General features: G+C 41.7%; 1 protein-coding gene across 7 annotated transcripts; it reads right to left on the bottom strand.

Annotated features, from left to right (window-relative positions):
• Positions 1-3823: 3823 nt before the first annotated feature.
• LOC133914646 (chromatin modification-related protein EAF1 B-like) lies at positions 3824-20106 on the bottom strand. 7 transcript variants are annotated; one of them, XM_062357714.1, is made up of 23 exons: positions 19833-20101; positions 18894-19117; positions 18760-18814; positions 18579-18676; positions 16867-18502; positions 16672-16791; positions 16271-16528; positions 15897-16082; positions 15613-15693; positions 15115-15175; positions 14454-15028; positions 14326-14376; positions 13920-13977; positions 13592-13776; positions 11907-11960; positions 11751-11831; positions 11312-11449; positions 10945-11061; positions 9775-9875; positions 9440-9655; positions 8965-9358; positions 5076-6506; positions 3824-4149 (listed from the first exon to the last, which is right to left on the bottom strand). In XM_062357714.1, exons 2-22 carry the CDS (start codon positions 19028-19030, stop codon positions 5142-5144), a joined length of 5967 nt encoding a protein of 1988 aa, XP_062213698.1. In that variant the 5' UTR covers positions 19031-19117; positions 19833-20101; the 3' UTR covers positions 3824-4149; positions 5076-5141. The 7 variants fall into 7 exon arrangements, with proteins under 7 accessions (XP_062213698.1, XP_062213695.1, XP_062213693.1 ...); XM_062357711.1 differs by having other exon boundaries at positions 18894-19131; XM_062357709.1 differs by having other exon boundaries at positions 18894-19150.
• Positions 20107-20521: the final 415 nt, after the last annotated feature.

Genomic DNA, 20521 nt, shown 5'->3' on the forward strand with positions numbered 1-20521 from the left:
TATTCACCATTGGATACTACATTTTACGACATGTCTAATACCTATTGGACTTTCCTACCCTACATATTTCAGGAACTATAACCTACACAAGTACTGTATGCATCAACTAGGAGCAACCGTGGATTTATTATCTCTGCATCTATTATACTAACCAGTATTGAGTGATACCTTTCGCCTATAAATAAGCTAAGCCAACGCTTTTGGTTGACCGTTGCAACTAGATCTTGTCTCTAGCATATAGGACACTTTTGTACTTAGTCATAACTACGTCAATATTGAACGTTGCTCTATGTTCCGAACAACTGAAAAGAAAAAACGAGCTATAATGTATTATATACCTAAAATCTGCATAGTTCATATCTGTAATTTCCTGCAGCGTCAAACATGCTTATATCCACAACTATAATTATCCAATGACAACATAGTATATGTGACTTTCCACACTCTCTTTGTTCCATAGTTCTACAATAAAAATTCTTCACTCCAACATTTTTTCTTTTGGGTACTTTTCCCATTGAGACAAAAACTTGTGATATCTCTTTATTACTCCTGTTTTAAACTGTCATATTTTCCTCAGCAACTTAATCCTGAATGGGCGCAGCAAAGCGCGCCAATCAGCCTAGCAGATAACTACTTTTGCATTGCTCGGACACGAACCAACCGCTTTCACTCCGAGACAGAAACACTAAGATGTTTCAAAAACATGGCAGATGGATCCAGCTTGAGCTTTAGCTATGTTGCAGCTTTGATGCAGATCCAGGGGCAGAGACGAGTGTCCGGCTTGATGACCACTAATGCCCACCAGGTGAGCAGAAATGTGAGCAGGTGATGGCTGCTGGATCACTGCTTGCTGTCAGGCTAGGTTAGAACGTAAAAGAGAGTACAGTGCTGATGTACAGCCATGTGAGCTAATGACTGGTACATCCAATTGGTAGTACTTTGTGAGGATTAGTGGTCTAATTCTTCAGTCTGTTATCTGCATTCAGTCACCCTTGAAGAGAAGGGATAGGTTCCAGCACTACCTGAATGTTGCACCCAACTGCCAGCACAAAGGTGCTCCAAGAACAAGATATCATGTGTACCAAATAATTCATCCAGTATCACTTTGAACTCAGCCTTCTCTCATCCTGACCTGTAGAAGGGGCATGCCTAAATCCAATCCATGAGCATTTGGACTTGCTTTTTTCTCAAATGGATCATGATTGAGGACATCTGAAGTTGCTCCTATTTTTGGTTGATACAACAAGTTCGAGTGGAACTCGAGACATCTGACTTTAATATCATATTGGGTTGCATGTACTTAACTAACTCATCTAAAAACTTAAGCTCATGAAAAATTAGACAATCCACTTATACTTCAATATACATAAAGCGTGGTACAATACAATGTGGCTAAAAGATTAACAACTATGGTAGGACATCGCCAAAGGGAAAGCACAGGAAGGAAAAGTCTTCCGCCCTTGATCCTGATCTCATCCTAACCCCCTCTTGTGCTCGAGATCTCACCGGTCACTTCTGTTGAAAACTCATTCATCAGAGGAAAGAAAATGTAACCAAACTCAAATTACACGACGCCTTCAGATGCATCATCGTGGGAGACTGTCACGATTCACACCGATTCCAACCAGTTCAGTACAAGAACAAGAGTTCAACTTGTGCTCTCAAGATTAGTAGGCATCTCATAATCGTGAAGCATAGGTTCTGCTTCTGCCGTACGTTGAACCGCAGCAGCGCGCTGTAGCAGACGCCTGACAACGGCGCCTAACCTTATCACTTCTTAAGATTATTGGACCCGGGAGATCGTTCCTTCCAACCTGATAATCTATCATCATTAGTAGATCGTACCGTACATGAATCCGATGTGTGCCATGCTTATGCTATGTCTGTCACTAGCATCGCTTTCGACTGCGGGCTACAGGAGAAAGCAGTACCAGGTGGAAATGTTGTGCCTGCACCAGCAGCTTTGGACATGACGCGGACACAACTTAAAATGACCGAACTTGTGAGCTGCTAACAATTAGAGAAAGTTGTGCCATAACACCAACTTGTTTAGGGCTTAGCACTTCATTAGAAAAACATGGGACAGAAGCCAAAGTTGGTCTCGCCAAAATTTAGCAACTTTTGACAAGATTTCAGAACCGTTTGGTTTCAAACCAACTAAAAATCGAACCTATGCATTTCCTGTTTACTGCAAGCACACAAATGTTTAATCGAGCCAAAGAGTGGGGAATGTGATGGTGTGCGTCTAAAATGTAGCCTTAAAAAAAGATATTGAAACTAAGATCATCCTCAACCATATTCTCTTAATTTCGTTCTCATCCTGATTCCCTTCCTCGTTTCCGTTCCCTTTATTTTCTCTCATCTCCAACAGCTTCCCTTCAAGGGGAATCGCGAAGGGAAAGGAGAGAGAATCCCGTCCTGAAGGGAATGATCCTGGGAATCCCGTCGTGAAGGGAAACCGTTGGAGCGCTGAAGGGAACGAGAATCCCTTCACGACGGGAATCTCACCCGCGAAGGGAAGCTGTTGGGCGTAGCCTAAGCCTGTCAGCATCTAACTGATGCTGATATACCTCACCAATGGGTTCATGGTACACGAGAAATGCCCACAGATTTTCTATCGCCTATCATCTCCAATACCGCCTCTCACTATAGTTATCTAGTGCCAGTACTGGTATGACGCACTTACGAAACTAAAGAGGCATTTCAGTGCTGGTGACGGTCAATATTCCACAAAGTTGAGTAAATGTTGAGATCGGTTTAAGCTACTCGCAATGGGTGATATCATGCATATTTATTAGGTTCCACAAAGGAGATTTTGCTAATTTGACAGAATTAAATATGAGAAATAAAGAAGATGTATCTTATATACTGTTCATCTCTTGTACGAAATCCAACGCCTTGGAGATTGTATGATATCATAGTAGGGTATGATTGTTTCTTCGGTTCACATTTTGGATCCACTATCATAGGCACAACACATGCGACGGATAATTGTCTTGGAAGCTTCTAAGAAACAACAAAACGATATCATGCATTCAAGGAGTTGTTTTTACACATCAATATAATATTCTCACTATGGCGTGCCAGTCTTGGATATAATAATAAGATACTATGCCTTGAGGATAGCCTTATACCTCTCATGAACCACCTAAAAAGTTTAAGTTTATGAGCGTGAAACTGCGTTTTCATAGTTCATAAACTAGGTAACACGGCAGAACAAGCTTACAAACTAGTTGTCTTTTAAAAAATATACTATTATACAAAAAAATACTACTATGTAGAACGATAAAAATGTGGATCATGTGCAACCAACTTTGATAGTTAACCATCTAAATCAAGAAGTTTCTATGTGCAACCATCTTTGATAGTTAACCATCGGTCAGAAAAAATCAAGAGGTTTGTGAAGTTTGGAGATAAATATGTGGATCATGTGCCACATGGTGTGATAGTTTACCATTTAAATTCGCGATCGCCAATAAATAACCCCCCCCCCCCCCCATTCGTACAGAATCGGGGAGTTGTGGACGCACAAAAGTAAAAATAGATTAGATATATTTCATGTCTTCATGTACACAAGAAACATGATGTGCCACACCAGTCCTGGAACAGATCACAATGTTTCTTCAATGGATTGCCAAAACAAGAACCTATTACCATCACCACCACCAGGAGCAGCATTAACCTTCGCCCAGCGTAGAACATAACCAGAGAGTAAAGAATGCAACTATGCAGACAGAAGGATTACCTACCAGGTCTGGTTTCGACTCCTTTTATTGGCGCAAAGCGGAACTTCAGAAACTGGAAATAATAAAACCGAGATGGATTGACGCGAAGAAAGGCTTTTGCATTTGCTGACTTGTGAGCTAAATATACAGGTTTACACAAAAGAGATTGTTACTAACATGGACCTCCTAGGCAAAATATACATCTGGGCCCAATTTTGGGTTACATTTCGAGAACAAAAGGAATTTGCCCTTACATGAACCAACTCCAGCAATCCAGGGTCAAACTACTTGGAAGGTGGCAGTGTGGCACCAAAATGGTATGAAAATAATTATCTACCTGACACAGGTGACTACAATTAGCTCAAAGTTGGGGAATAAAGAGGACTATCATCTATCATCCGCACATCTTCCATAGCACGGAGGCCTAGCAAACGATAACAAGAGATCAGAAAATTGAACAAAACATCGGTGATTAATCATAAACCAAAGTTCGCCATCAGTACTTTCTGACATCTAGAGGATGCTAGTGCAAATGACATCTCGTCAGCATATCTCCTAAAAGATTATCCTTGCTACTCCCTCCAGGCACAAATACTTGATGTTTTGGCCAACCACAGTCTTTAAAACGTATCTTTGACCACTATTTTCTATTAGAACAATTTATAAAATCCAATGAAACTATGATATTATGAAAGTGCATTTCGAGACAAATCTACTCATATTTTTTCGGAAAAGGGAGCTTTATTAACTCTCATCGTTACATCAAGCTGAAAATCTACTCATAATTTTCATGTTTCCAATCCATTATTTTTAAAGATGTTCATAGTCAAAGCTTCAAAAGTTTCATTGGACCACTATTTCACTGGAAGCTTGTTCAAAACATCATGTATTTGTGATGGAGTACACATCAGTGTATGGCATGGGTATTTTCCATATCGACTTACCATTTCCTAAGAAAATAAGATCCCTTTCTAAAAATTCTTGAGTAAATAATCTCTATGTTGGGTGACAACAAACAACTATCAGATAACTACAAAGCAAAAGGTACTGCAAAACTGAGTATCGAATGAAACTGTTCACTGTTCAGTAGAGCCGTAACCTTGCCTAAGGTCCTCCTATCATTCATGGATGCCCCAACAACAAATTAGGCTATAAGGGGTCACAATTGGCATGATAATGGTTCAGAAAAATTATGCATAGATTGGGAAAAACTATAACACCTTGATGCCAAGCATTTCAGTTGAAGAATAAGCAATCGAAGTGTGGCCAGGGTTTAATTTAAAATTCGTGAATCACATCCACGCACACAACTGCAACCAACATCAAGGAACAAGTTCGGATAGTAGATACCTGTACAGAAACTTTACAAGGGGAAGGGATGGTCTGCAGAATTTATCAACCCAGCATAATTCGTCATCATACTGGTCCAGGATTTGAAGGATGAGCATATACACTGCCTTGAACAACAGGCCTCTGCTGCTGCTGCTGAGACTGCAGTTGCTGTCGAGATTGTTGTTGCTGCAGTTGGCCATCAATGCCATGTCCATGTATAGGCACACCACCCAACAATTCCCTTTGCAGCATGCCTTGGCTAGATGATGACAAAAGTGTATCACTTCCAACAAAGGTATCTTGAGGCGAGCTAGCTAGCTGTGAGGTCGAGGTAACTGCAGTTGGGTCATGGGATGACTCTGGTCTCCGCTGGTTTATAGATGAAATACCTGGGCTACCTGAATCTGTACTCCTTGCAAGAGATGCAGATGGCATCACTTGATTATGTTGTACTTGGTCAACAGGTAATTCAATCCTACCATCTGTGTTCATGTGACGGTTTTGTTGCATCATCAATCTTTGTATACTGTTCTGTGATGGATTCACGTATCGCTGCTGCTGCTGTGTAGACAATTGTGATGATGAATGAAGTGGAGCTTGTTGGGAAGCTAACAAGGTATGGTTGGGAGAACCCTTTACTGAGCCTTGGTTACTAATATCTGGCGTTTGCATCGGCGACTGAGGCACCTGGGAAGCATATATCTTAGGTTGATTCCCAGGTTGAGGTATTGATGGAAGTGATCCTTTACTACCAGCAAAATACCCTGTACCCTGTTGCATCACATTTTTATCAGAAACTTGGTTTTTACAGGTTGTAGCAATGCCACTGGCTTGAGTAGCATCCACAGGACTCTGGTGCATCATGTTCCCTCGGCCTAAACTCTTCATAAGCTTAGCTTGTTGACTACATTGATTTCGTTGCTGTTGATTTTGTCTAGACTGCTGCTGACCCTGTTGCTTCTTCTGCTTATGTGATGTAGTGGTGGCAGGCTGATTGGGAAGCACTGAATTGCTTAGTGGATCTTGTGCAGGATGTTGCTGCTTATGCTGTGGTTGTGAAGAAGGGATAACACTGGCTGCAGATCCTTGGCCCTGTTGTTGCATTTGTGAGCTATTCTGCACAGTTGGCACTGCACTGGCTCCAGAAAGTGGGCGCTGTTGTTGGGGAACCATTTGTTGAATGTGTCTCTCTTTTGCCAAGCGCATAGCGTAAGCCTGCTGCTGCGAATTAGCCTGGTTTGTTCCTTGGATATGAGAAAGATGTGTGTTTCCAAACATGTGTGACTGTTGGGGTATCTGATGTGTCTGGGACTGCCGAACAGGTGAAGATGCTCCTGCATTGGAAAATGGAGGACCACTGAAATGGACAATCTGGTTATTTCCATGTGAGACTTGCAACTGAAAATCCGGCATCATCATCGGCCTATGCTCCTCTGAAATCTGGCAAGGCCACAAGAAAGAAATTGTAGCCTTAGCAATTACATAGCAGCAAAAATGAAAGCTCTTATTATTTGACCTTAACTTTCCTTGATTAAATCAAGGAAGCATATCACAAGTATGACCATTAGTTAACTCACAGCAAACAAAAGCCTAACAGCGGTGAACTGTTGCCAACATCATTAGCATGCCACACCAAGGGAACTATAGATGCAACTTGTTAAAGAAACCAGTGTAAAAAGCCAAGTGTCTTGCTGCGACATCCTTTCAGATTTGTAATGCACCATTTTTAAAAAAGTAAATTATGTCCATACCATCACAAAGAAACGTTTTTGGGCAAATACCATCACAAAAGAAGCGTATTGAGCACTATCATTCCGAACAAGCAAAAATATGTAAAATACTATCAGTGTCCATTCTTCCGTGAATTGCTTTCGTCAATGGTACGAAATACCCTCCCATGCCTCTCTCTCTCTTCCCTCCTCTTTCTCCAACTTCACTACCATGCCCATCTCTCTCTTCCAAGTCCTCGTTTGCCTTAGGGTAGGGAGACAAGGAGGCCCTCCTAGTAGAGCATGAGAACCTGGGCGGTGTAGCTGATGGTGTGGCCACACAAGAGCCATGGGGACACAACCTTCTCACTGAGCATCCCACAGCTCCTGCAGAACTCAGCAGAGTGTGATGGCCTAGAGCACGACATCCCCCTCTCCGTTGGTCGAGCACACCCCATGAGGTGGTCAAGGCTAGGAACAGACTGCACCAACACAGCACAGCTGTTTTGGTCGACAAACCCTTACATGTCCAGGGGCTCCATCAGTAATTCTTGGTGGGCGTCTCCACAAGCATTGAAGAAGGACACGTCGACGTGGACGGAGGTGCCACCACCACTGTCGGGCATGGCGAGCAACGATGGAGGATAGGCCAAGCAAGCTACGGTGGGGATGTACGACCTTAGCACACAAAGACTGAGAGATGGGAGACTAGCACAGCTGTTTGATGGCGTTGATGTTTGCGGTGGGTCTTGGGAGTCAAGTTGTCAGTTGCCATTCTTGCTTTGATTTTCTTTTGCTTTTGGATGTGGTGGGTGGAAAAGGCATAGAGATGGGCAGCAAAACTGAAGTTGAAGATGGCCTATTCTGTCGTGGACTCACGGTGGAGATTGGGATCTGGGCAAATGGGGAAGCAGCAGAGCTAGAGGGGTGAAGTTGGGGGCATCTTCCGTTCATGAAAGAAATGGGGTGGCCAAGAAAATTGCTTTCTTGCAATCAATCTGTTGATAATCCAGGAGGATCTGTGGACGAGAGTAGGCATCAATGAGTCATAAGTGGGCTGTATCATAAGATTGTTGTCAATATGCTGGAAGAAGAATTTCAAACTCGAGGATGATTCTTCTCTTGCCTGGGAAGGAGGATGCAGATAGGCTAGCTACGGAGTATCTGGAAAAGTTAAGGGTATCAATTCGCTAGCATAGAAATCAGGAATCTAATGGTTCAAACGGATTGTACATAAGAGTTCTCAATGCAAAGATCTCACTTTAGCAGGGATTTGCAATATTGCGAAAAGCAAGTACTATTTGTTTCATTGGTTTACACTTGAGTTTGCAATTCCTGAGGCAGTTATCATTCTCCATGGTTTGTGCCCAAGTTAGCGCACAAGTTGTGCATGCTGCAGAGGCCAGCATATTATTGTTTTCCTTGTGTATACTTCTGGTTCAAGTCAAGTATGAGCAGCAACAACTGGCCAACTCAAGTAATCAGGAGTGGAGCTTAACAAGGCCCAACAACTTTCCTCCCAAATATTGTAAGCCCTTGCCCTTGGAAAGAAAAGTTAGACAACAAGTTGCTTAAACCTGAAAAATGTCCACCTCTTTGTAACGCAAATCATCCTCTAAGTGATGATGCCTTCTTAATTTGTGCTCAAGCTCCAAAATTGCGAGTAATTTGGCATTTTCTATATCCTTTGTTGACTTCAGTATTCCTCCTTTAATTTTGTTAATAGGCATATGAATACATGGCCACTGATTGATGTTAGTCACCAAATTCAGAATTGATAAAGATAGCGAATTTCTATTGAGTTATTCAAAAAGATGCTAGATTCAATCATGTCTGGGGTGAGTCATGCGATTCATCTACTCACTAGCTCTCCTAGTTCAAACTTTCTCAACAATTGTTGTTGTACTTTTCCACTGTGTCAGCCCTGAGTCAGCTAGATTTCTTCAGGGTTCAGACAAGTTAGCCATCTGAAACCAGCTCATACCAGCAAATGTTGAGACGGTTCCTGGCTGGAACAGTAGATATATTGCGCTCTGCTTTGGTACTACTTAAGGTTTTAAAACCATGTTGTTATCCATATTATAAAACAACAGATAGATGATGACACCATATTCTATGCTTCTACCCACCAATCAACACAGAGCAGAAGATATGCCGGAACTTTAAAATCTTAATGCAGTATGAAAGGGAATGCTTACCTGAAGCATCTGCATTGGGTCACGTGACCTCAACATCGTATTTCCAGGGCCAGGTATGGCACCAGGATGAACATTTACTGTATTTTGCATGCCTTGACCATTGTTGGGTGACATGTTACCAGAAGAAATTACATTTAGCATTCCAGGGGAACCAAGCCTTGGAAAAACCGGCCTAGTAACAGGTGTACCTCGATTTGGTCCGGTCATCATTCCCATACCATGAGCACCATGCATCATTCGGACACCACGATCAACTCCAGAAGGTAACACACCAGGAATAGATACTCCAGGTTGCTGAAGACTTCTGCCATTGAGCATCTGGTTATACTGCATTCTTTGTTGCTCATCACCCTGTAAAGAGGTCAGTCTAGGCACACCATATCTCTGAGCATCCCTGCAATAAAGATTTTGCAGGAACAAATATTAGCATTGAATGCATTTAACACCAGCTATAGAGGATAATCAGATCATTTACCTAGAGGAAGCATTCAATGTTGTAGGCGATGGCAAATTGCTGCCTAGAACCATACCAGGGGAACCTGGTAACCTAGAATTCACATTGGAAGTAGGAGGGGTAGGACCAATGGAAGCATGATTGTTTGCAAGTGCTAGCCCACTCGTGTGAGATCCTGGGTAACAAATGGACTGTGCGTCCGAGTTCGACGGTACCGCATCACAAAGATCAAGTGGCCTATACAAAGTTTTAAATTAGATAGAGCATGGTGGCTGTATATGGATAATATAGCAAGGTTGCTCATAGTAGGATCAGCTAAGATGGGTGGTTCAAACTTCAAAGTTTATGTTACATACGTCAAAATGCCACCAGATAAGCTGCTTGGACATGCTTGAGATAGTACAAGAACATGAGAAGTATGAAGTGGATTTATTTGCTTGAGGTCCTGGATCTCACCCTTAATAAGAAAAAACGTAGACATGAGAAAATAATCTGGTGAGCAAAGACAAATAATACAAAAAAGAGCTGCAATTTGAAAGAGACCGGAGAGGAAATTCAAGTTAACCTGAATAAATATAAATATTCACAAAAAGAAACATGGTTTAATCACATATCATGTCATTGATAGTAATCTGAATTGGAATGCAAAAAGATAATCCATTCTAAGATCTTAAGGCACCACAAGAAACAGTGTCAATATATTTATGTTTATACCGAAAGGAATTTGTCGGGTGGTGATTTGTTCGGTGGATATGCACTCCCTCATCTCTCCGATAAAAATAAGTGACACTAGAATGCATGTGGTGAAACTATAAATTTGGACCACACATATAGTCTACAATATGTAGTTTGCATATATGAAAAGGACACGAGGATTTTTCTTCATAAAAGGTATTTTATAATATAATAATATAGCACTTTTTACAACTTATTTCAAATACACAATAACAAAACTTAGCGGTCAAAGTGGCATCTTATTGACTTTGGAAAGAGTTTAAGAGATCAGAATCCACACACATTTGATTTCCAATGTAAGTAGGGATAGTTTTATGGTAACTCCATTGAACAATGAAAGCACATAAATTACATAGGAATGGAGAAAAGACAAATCCATCGTTGCACCCAAAGTAACAAAACTTAGCGGTCAAAGTGGCATCTTATTGACTTTGGAAAGAGTTTAAGAGATCAGAATCCACACACATTTGATTTCCAATGTAAGTAGGGATAGTTTTACGGTAACTCCATTGAACAATGAAGGCACATAAATTACATAGGAATGGAGAAAAGACGAATCCATCGTTGCACCCAAAGACGCAATTAGTGTCTCCATTAGTTTCCTTATGTACACCAAACACTAGCAGAGAGTTGTCCTGACTGATAGTAAGGATATAGCAAGAGCATGAAACAGCACGAATGATTACACAAATAGTAAACAACCTTTAGATACTAGATGCAGAAAAATTACAATCATATTGTCCCACTCAAGAACCAAGTCAGCATGAGGTTTTTAAAAAGATAATACTAACCTTTCTACGAGTTCGATGCAATTTTTGTCCAAGGAATATTATTTTCTCAAAGTGTGCCTTGAGAGTCTCTTCCTCAAAAGGTCCTTGAAGGCGCTGAAACAGCTGTCTGGCGCTACCCTGATATTCACATGCAGCGGATCATAGTGTTAAAGAATAAAGAGTACTAGAGTACACATCTTTTGTTCATCTGCATGCACACTGATGAAGAGAAAAATTGGCCTTTTCTTTGCAATCCATAATGAAACTGCAGAAGACTAGAGAAATCCTATAGCCACTATCAAAGATCTAACATTGAAATCTTCAAAATTTCATTACCATATACAGGCTGAGAGGTAAAATACAAGAAAGAATAAATGGGAGAAAAAACCTTTGGAATGCCAGGCAATGCGGACGGATAATGTTGTGATGAGCCTGAGTCATCAGCACTGTCAGCAACATCACCAGAACTTTTATCCGTAAGAAGTTTATGACGTTCCTTACACTCATTAGGCCTTCTATATATACACTGTACGTGGGATGACAGAATCCGAAATTAAATAAGCAAATATAACATCATTTTTTAGTAGACACTAGATTATTAGAAAAAAGATAAGATCCAAAGCACACGGAAAAATCAATATAAATCCGTTACAAATAGAATGAACCCAAAAGAACTTAAACTTACTCCTGAGAAGTACAAGGTGCTAAAAGAATAACAGGATCATATAGATCATGACAAATTAGTTTCACATGGCACATTTTCATGGTATTGGGAAGAACTTAAGGTTTGATATCAAAAGAAAATGATTGTCCTGAATAAATTTTACCTTCAATTGGATGATGCTGTTGAGTGCATCGCTCACCAATTCCCAGTTTTCACCCATATCATGGACAAGCACGACAAGAGCCTGATATAATAAGATAATAGAGTATTGCCAACCACAACAAAAAATATAGGACAGAATCATTTCAAACACACTAACCTGATCCTCAAAACTTGACCATGGACCACGAGGACCTGTATGTCCAACTGCCATCTAACAAAAAGATTAGCATTTTAGAAAGCTGCTTTTGAGCAAGAAAAAGGGGAACTACAAGAAGCAATGTAGAATCCGCAATAATTAACTTAACACAAATGGAGAATGTTGGACTACACAGAAGAATTTGAAGCTAGCGATAGGCCCAGGTTTTGGATCAACTCAAACTAGGGTCAAGCCAGAATCAGCGTATCTCTAGCACAGCTTGAGCATGAAATCAAATTCAAGCTGATTGTGAGCTCAACTAAGCTTGCTTGGCTCGGCACGGATCATGAGTGAATATACTGTGCACACGATCCTCACCCTAGCCCCATCCCTTTTCCGTAAATCATAGCTGCCTCTGTGCACTCACATGACCCAACTTCTTGCCCTTACTCTCCTAGATAATTATCAAACAGATTTCTGGTGTATAAATAACCATTGTGCTTGATGCAAAGAAGAATCAACAAGATCATTATTTTATCTCAACTGCATGCCATATGTATCAATACCAGGTAATCTCTGATACTTGAGAATGCTAAAATCTTGAAAAGGAGAATTCCTCATATATTATTCATCCTGGTGTTGTGTTGAATTTTTTTAGAAGTAAAATGCTAACCATGTTGCTGAGCCAATTCAACCAGTGCTCAAGCTTGACCAAGACTCCCTCCTAGTCGTGCTCGACAGCTCGAGAACTTCAATCAAGCAAGAATGTAAACTGAACCAAGTTTAAACAAAGCCTAACTGTACTTTCCTGAACTCGGCTAGTTCCCAGCACTGCCAGTAACGGAGGAACACACTATGTTGTACTGATCAATAAAAATGTAAGAGCTTGAATCAGTACTACCAGTTTAGGGGGGGGAAAAGGCATAACATGAAATGATGTTTTTAGTAATTTATCCGTAGTGCTTCTCACAGTGACTACCATAGTTATTATGGCAGTGTGGTGAGGCATGGCGACCCGCCACCTTCACACCTTTATATCGCTTATGGCACGAGGCGTGGCGACACCATACGAGCTAAAGAAACACCAAAACAGCAACAAGGAGGAAAGAAAAAGAAAAAAGAAAAAAGGGGAAAAGGAGAGGGGTTGGCCCAGCCCACCAGCCCACTCCACTTACCCTAGAATGATTCTCTCATCCTCTCCACAAGCAGACCTCCACCAGCAGGCTCTCCTTCCCTCCCTTGCCCCCACTTCTCCCTCTCTTCCCTTCTCTCGGCCCCACAGTTTCAGCAACAGCAGCGCGGAAGAGGATCGGCAGGAATGAAGCTGGAGGGTGAAAGGGCAGCTTCGGTGACTGCAGATCCGGGTTACCCGACTCCAGATCTGCTGATTTGGTCCCCAGCGGCCCTCCACTGGGCGGCGGACAGGCGTGGCGGACAGGGAGCCATGGCGAGCCTCGAGTTTCCGCCACGCCGATATAGCGACGCCTTAACAACTATGGTGACTACCCAATAATCTCAACTTCATGAATGTGCGCACCATCCATTTCATGTTACCCGCAGATGGATCCAGAATAAATAATGGTAACTTTTAGCATACAAAAGTAATGCATATGTTCAAGAAAAAGGTCACAATGTAAAATAAGGTATATGCAAATGAAGTTACAAAAAAGTATGACCTGAATTCCAATACCAAAAGATATGAATACCTTGAGTCCTTTGCTTTTTCTTCCACGAGTGGTAATCTTTATGACCTTCGTAGGGTTTGCCATATTACTCATTTGTGACGCAACAGGAGATGCCATTGGACCAACTGGTGTAAGAGCTTCTAGTGAAATATCTGGAGCCTGATTTGTCAATCTAGGCTTCTTAGCAGCAAGCTGACCATTAATCACTGTTGATGAGTCAACAACATCTAACATGTGAGGAGCTATTTCACATTCCCTCAAATAAGAACAAGAAAAAGTTGTTCTCATGTCGCATTGGTGAGAAAATGCTGATAAAACATGCTATATGAAGAAGAGATAAAAGAAGTACCAATATTCCCATTTGAATCAAATTGATGTGCCTCCAATCTCTTCTTCAAATAATCCTTCTGATATGGAAAGGAGAAAGCACTCGTCAGAGACTAACGAAATTACCAGCTCATTGTATTTCTATCCAAATGAGGTGGGTAGTGGTATCTGGAGGCATTTCTTGATCCCAACATTAGAATACCAAAAAGGGCCCCAAATTTCATGATGGATGTCTATATTCATTTAGTGCCATTATTTGTTTGCATACCCTCCAAAATCATTTAGATCGTTATTCACTAATTTGTTGCTAAAACGCATGCATGAATGGACACCTCAAAAACAATAATGATTTTGATCATAAAATTTTTGATTGCGAATGTTGACAGCCAATAAGATCAAATACAGCTGAAAAAAATATAAAAATATACCTGCTCATATTGAGCAATCGAATCAACTTGAGGTCTAGGATTGTAAGTGCCCTGAAAAATCAGCAGAAACTTGCTATATCAAACAATGTCAACAAAATGAAAAAGAGAGTTTGCACAAAGGATCTAACCTTTCCAGGAGCCATCAAAGTACAAGACTCGGCCACACTTTGTTGTGTCTTGTATCCCAGGTGCTTAGGCTTTTTCTTCTTTTTAGACTTAGTAGACACCTCATTACCATCATACAACAATTGCCTGTCAAAATCAACTGTGGATTCAATATCTGCATTCTTCCTGGGGAAAGACCCTCCATGTAACGAACTTTGATCATCCTGGCAGGAGTTTGTGTCACCACTAGAGGCATCTGTTTTACTTGTGAATTGAGGAGTCCCAGCAACACCAGCAGGAAACGGGCTCACAACCCGCTGTCTAGCTGCTGTGCGGATGCGTTTAGTAGGAATAGAAAGAAAGTCTGCCGTTCGTTTGCCATTTGGCAAAAATTGCTGGTTTCCTGACTTGCTCTCCAAGAATTCGTAAGGCATGTCAGAACCAGTTTCACATGGTCTTGCACCATTCATCCTTGGCTGCAAAGGGTGTTTCTTTTTGTGACTATATCTTGATGCCAAACCACCATCATAATTTTCAGGCAATAAATAGGTGTGTGCCTCGCGTTCATCATCTCCATATGCATTTTCCATAGGTAAGTCTGCACAAAGATGAAGTGTTGATAAGAACATGAAATACATGATAATACATGTATTTACAAAATAGTGGCACACTAGTATATATTACCTGCAACACAATCAAATGTTGATGCCTCATAATCATCCTTTAGTGCAGTGTTACCAATTTTCTGGAATAAAAATATTTAAGATCGTTAAGTCTACCACCCAAAAGGAGAATAATGCCAAAAGTATTGTGATCGGCTTGTTGCATTTACTCTAATAGTACAAATGTTTATTGTTAGCAATTTACTGTTAACATGGTAACTGATAAGTATGAAAATTCTCCGACTGATAATTCCAAACAAAATCTTTAAGCAAAGAATTTGGAAGCGACAAATCCAATATTTTGTAACCCCATAGCTGAAACAACTGACATTTTTTACAAACTGGCAATTGAAGAGAGCACACAAGTGAAACACTGGAAAATAAACAACCATGGGTTCTTCTGAAAAATTACATATTTTAGTCTATACTCAAGTCCAACATTTTAACAAAACACCCTGACGATTACAAAAGTTAAAGAAGAATCTCTGTAGTCTTCAGAGTACTGAGAACATCTCCTTACCTTGTTATACACAAAGACACACTCCACAGACTCTCTGTATGCCCGCATTGCACCAGGTGCTACCCCATAAAAAAGATTTGCCTGATTAGGAAAAGAATCATTAGTCAGTGTCGCCAGGTAAATTCTTGCATGTTTATGCTCGCAGAAAGAGAGGTTATTGTAATGTGGGGTATTATTGTGAGGTGGCATCCGGCTTGATTAATTCGCTTAGAATGAAAGAAGATGCAAATAAGGGTGCACAAATAAACAGGTTATCAAAACCACACAGTGTCCAGATGGATTACTTCTGAAAGTTGATCTGGCACTTTCAAAATGCCAAAATCATTTATCCTGTCAGGAGTTGGTGGTGCTTCAGCTAATGACAGACATTCGGACGCTTTAATGTTGTACTCAAGAAGTCGAAGTGCATAGCTTTGAATAGGAGACTGACAAGACCACTTAGACTTCTCTTGTTCCAAAGACTCATTACCCTGTCCAAATTCATAGATCACCTCGATATCAAATGGCAAAAACATCAAGCTATATAAGAATGCAGAGAAGCATATGCAACATGGAATAAAATGTCCAAACATGAAAGTGCCACTCTCAACTATTTCCTTTGGAGGTAACCAGTGCTAATCATGAACAAAAATTAAACTGTTATATTCAATTTACTGACCAGTTGTTTTTCTCCTTTGACTCCACCCAGGTTCTTTTCTTCTAGCCCATTTGATTGCTCTATTTGCATTGGTTTAGGCATATCACCACTAGCTCGTAAAGTATCAACCGAACGCCAAAAGTTCATGATACCGTTTGCCAGAATTCTCGCAACAGATTTTTGCTTTCTATGAATGGTTGCTTCTTCAAATGTTGCTCGACCACTAGAGGAAATCCAGTGGCACATCTGTGCTGCAGCTGCACTTTTCCACAGGCGCTCCTATTATACAAAAAGATCAAGTAAAAAATATCCAAATAAGTCGAGAGAGTCCAGTAGTTAACAATGCTGAGTAACATGGTAAAGACATTGCAGTGTGTATGAGGAGAATATATTAAAGATCACTTCAGAAGTTGAGAAAGTACCTGCATGAAATCATTTGCCATCCAAGCCATCTCCTCCAGAACAAAATCCCAGTGACTCTTCCGCTTCTTCTCCATAGAAATATTGCAGAGAGACTGATCACCAGCTTTCCTAATATTTGCCTGTCAAGTTATGTGTTTATTTTTTTCAGAAGCAAAAGCACTATCAGAAAAGAGAGCATTATAAACTAGGTGTACCTCTATAAACCGAGCCCTTCTGAGGATATAATCTTCATGTTCCTTCTTTGCAACAATAGAATCTTCAATTTCCTTCTTTGATTTCTTTGACTGATCCCCACTGGATTTTTCAACGTCATTCTCAGGGTTAAGCACAGGATTTGTGGCAAGGGGCACAGTAACAGAAGCAGCATTATGGACAACACTCAAATCACTTGAACAATTATTATTTCTACCGAAATCAGAACATTCCTCCTTATTCCCTTTGTCATGATTAGAAGTAGCAAGATGTCCTGTATCCTTTTGTGCATCCACTGCATTGTTACAAACTTCTGTTTCATCTTTCACATGAACAGAATTCCTAAGTTCTGGTTGTACAGAAGTAGAATTGTCATCCACAACGACAGGCCTGCTATTAACTTCCTGTTGACCATCTTTCTTGTCATCCTTATCCACAGGTAGAATCTTATTCAAGCCTTCATCAACCGTTTCACCATACTTCACTGGTATAAGATTCTCATTTTTGCCTGGATGTTCATCAACAGCCTTGGTGGCATATGCACGAGTTAGAGCAACTTCATTTTCATGTAAACTAGCACTTGCTATGCCAGAGTGAGGAGGGGCACCCTTATTATCCATACCATCTGCATGAACATCGACCACACTTACGACAGAGCGGATATTACCTGCCTTCTCAGGAATCTCTGCGTCTCTCAAGATTTCATTGGATATAGATGGGAGAGAACACACTGCCGTTGAAGCAGGTTCAACTTCATTTTCATTTAAACTAGCACTTGCTATGCCAGAGTAAGGAGCAGCACCCTTATTATCCATACCATCTGCATGAACATCGACCACACTTACAACAGAGCGGCTATTACCTGCCTTCTCAGGAATATCTGCTTCTCTCCAGATTTCATTTGATATAGATGGTAGAGAACACGCTGCCATTGAAGCAGGTTCTTTTGAAATAGCATCAGGGGATTCTGCAGCAGTTGCGGTAGCCATTTGACCACCGCCAGGAAGATGTGAATTATCAGTCACACTGTTTGGTGAAATTTCCACAAATTTGCTGCTATTGTTGTTGTTTGTTAATTCATTTTTTAATCTTTGGTTGCCTTCATGAATTGCTTGAACACCGTCCATCTCCATTGTCATGTCATCATCTGATGATGCATTCTTCAGCATATTTTTACAGATTAGACTTGCCGGTTTTGAATCACCGATGGATGAGAGACCATGATCCTCAGTCTTTTTTTCTTGGATTACTTCTGTTACATCTTTTTTCTGAGAACTAAGCGGAGGAACCGGTGGAGACATAACAAATGCAATATTTGCATTCTCCCGGCTTGACTTTGACCTGCGTCGAGCGTATGCTTGGCTCTTTGCCCCAAGACGGGACAAACCAGAATCTTCACCTTCTTTTGCATTATTCTGACCATCACTTTGCAGGAACTGCTCAGATTGAGCTGTGTTAGTTCTTTTAGTTCCATGTTTCACAATTTTCTCCCCACCTATGTTGCTGGTATCTCCATCCAAAAGCATAAGATTATCAGCGGTATTGCCTTCACGGCACAACGAGTTTCCTGGCTTGCCACTACTTTCAACAGAATCCCCATGAGGTGAGGCGGCAAGTGCAAAACTACCTTTAGCCTCACTGCAGCAGAAGAGATGCAAAAGGCTTAAATCAATCAACAAGATCATCAAATGATAGATCAGGAACTAGTTATCACCTTATCACATTTTGTTCGGCTATCTGGTCTGTCACAGAAGTGGATTGTACACTGAGCGATGCTACATGGCCGAGTTTGAAATCCAAGGGGTTGCCTCCCTGCAATAATAGGTGAATAAACCAGGAAAAAGATCTAATACAAATTCATTGTACAAAACCATATGGATGCCGTTGCATTGTACCTTCTCCAGAAACTCAAGCTCCCTCCTCCGTTCTTCACGGACATCGTATTCCTGCCTGAAGTTTGAATTGTTGAGTATAAGGTATCCAGAGCAAACATCGACAGGTCAAAAGCATAGTTTATTGGCTTATGCACCTCAGTTCCTCTTGAGCTTTCTCTATGGCCACATGACGTGGTGAAGCTTTCGTGTCAATGCTCACACCACATTCAGCAATTCCTCCCATAGAGCACAGCTCAATAGCCACTGGACCACAGAAGCAGGCTTTGCCCATGCATCATTGCAAGCACATCTACTCAGCACTTTGTGCCATCAAACTGCATGACATCCTCTCAAGTCCACAAAACGTGCATTTCGTTTCCTGTATGCCAAAAGCTGGCCACAACTGACAGAGCTAATGCAAACAAAAATAACAGACCAATGAAAGTTCCTAAAAAGTAATACACAGCTGCCATATAAAGCTCAAGCAAAGGCAGTTCTTACAAAAAACACATCCGAAACCACAATACCACAATGCAGGCCTTTGCATAAATGAAACACGGTGCATGCAATTGCATAACAGTGTTTTACACAATCAAACAAGTGCACACGATGCCAATAACATGATGGGCCTTGCTCAGTTGAAGAAAGACAAGCAGAGGAATAGTAGCATTTGCCTAATCGAGCAAAACACGCACCACGACAGGCCACCTAAACGTTGTCCCTAGTTTCCATATCGATGGAAGTCCACAACCATCAGAAAAAGTCCAAAAATATCACATTTTTTAGCCCACCACACCATTTCCCACACTAAAAGTAACACAACGCACTTTTAGCCCATGCACGTTGCCAGTTTCTCCCCAGCACAGTGACGTCTACGTGGAGCGGGCGAGTGCTTGCATTCCCTGACGCCCACCCAGCCCAAATGCAGCACAATTCAGCAGCGATGGCGCAGCAGCCCCAGCCCCCCTCACTGAACACTGAAATCCTCCCATTACACCATAGCGCAGCACTCTACGCACCTTAATTGCGAGCCTAAGCGACGGAGGGAAACAGAGGGAGTACGAACGGAGCGCCCGATGGAGCAGGGGACGCACCTGCAAGGCCCCCCGCCGGGGGCTAGGGTTAGGGTTTGGGGCAGGGGAGCCGAGGGAAGCCCGCGAGGCGGGGCGTGGCGGCCTGAACGGCGCCGAGGAGGCCTCAGGAGCGCGGGAGGGGCTCTCCGGAGACGGCGGCGTCGCCGGAGATCGGGCGGGGTAGCGGCCTCGCGGGGGCAGGGGGGTGGTACGTCGTACGTATGCAGGCGAGGTGCTCTCTGGGGAAGAAGGGGAAGGAGAAGGTCGTGCGCGCGAGACGGGCGGCCTCCGGGTCCGCTCGGGTGCGTGCGAGGTGGTGCGGCCTGACCCGATCGGCGGGGTTGCGTTGCACGACCGACCGACGTGCAGATGGGCTCGCCCAGGTCGTCGTTTTCGTGCCGACGGGTGGGGGTGGGCAACGTGACGTAGGGGTGTGTTTGGTTCCGGATACCCAGCGCATGTTTAGAATCTCCAAAAGAAGCTCATTTAATTATTTATATTTATTGTTATAGTTTAATTTAGTAGATATAAATATATAATTTTATTTTAACTCGGGAGCGAAGCTCAATTCAAACTTCACAGTATAGTCTGACTCAGTTGATGTAGATTTTGTATCTATTCATACAGATAAATCTCTTATCAGCATTATAAAATTACGTGGATGTGAATAACCTATTACAATCTTAATTTTTATATCCGCTCAGGTGATT

The sequence above is a fragment of the Phragmites australis genome, chromosome 1 (assembly GCF_958298935.1).
Source record: "Phragmites australis chromosome 1, lpPhrAust1.1, whole genome shotgun sequence".
Taxonomy (NCBI): Eukaryota; Viridiplantae; Streptophyta; class Magnoliopsida; order Poales; family Poaceae; genus Phragmites; species Phragmites australis.

Coding starts and splice junctions, on each gene's coding strand:
- LOC133914646 (XM_062357714.1), bottom strand. CDS start 19,030: ATGGGCAAAGCCTGCTTCTGTGGTCCAGTGGCTATTGAGCTGTGCTCT. Junction 18,503..18,578: donor GCCGAACAAAATGTGATAAG/GTGATAACTAGT, acceptor CTTCTGCTGCAG/TGAGGCTAAAGGTAGTTTTG. Junction 15,694..15,896: donor TGCCAGATCAACTTTCAGAA/GTAATCCATCTG, acceptor TTTCCTAATCAG/GCAAATCTTTTTTATGGGGT.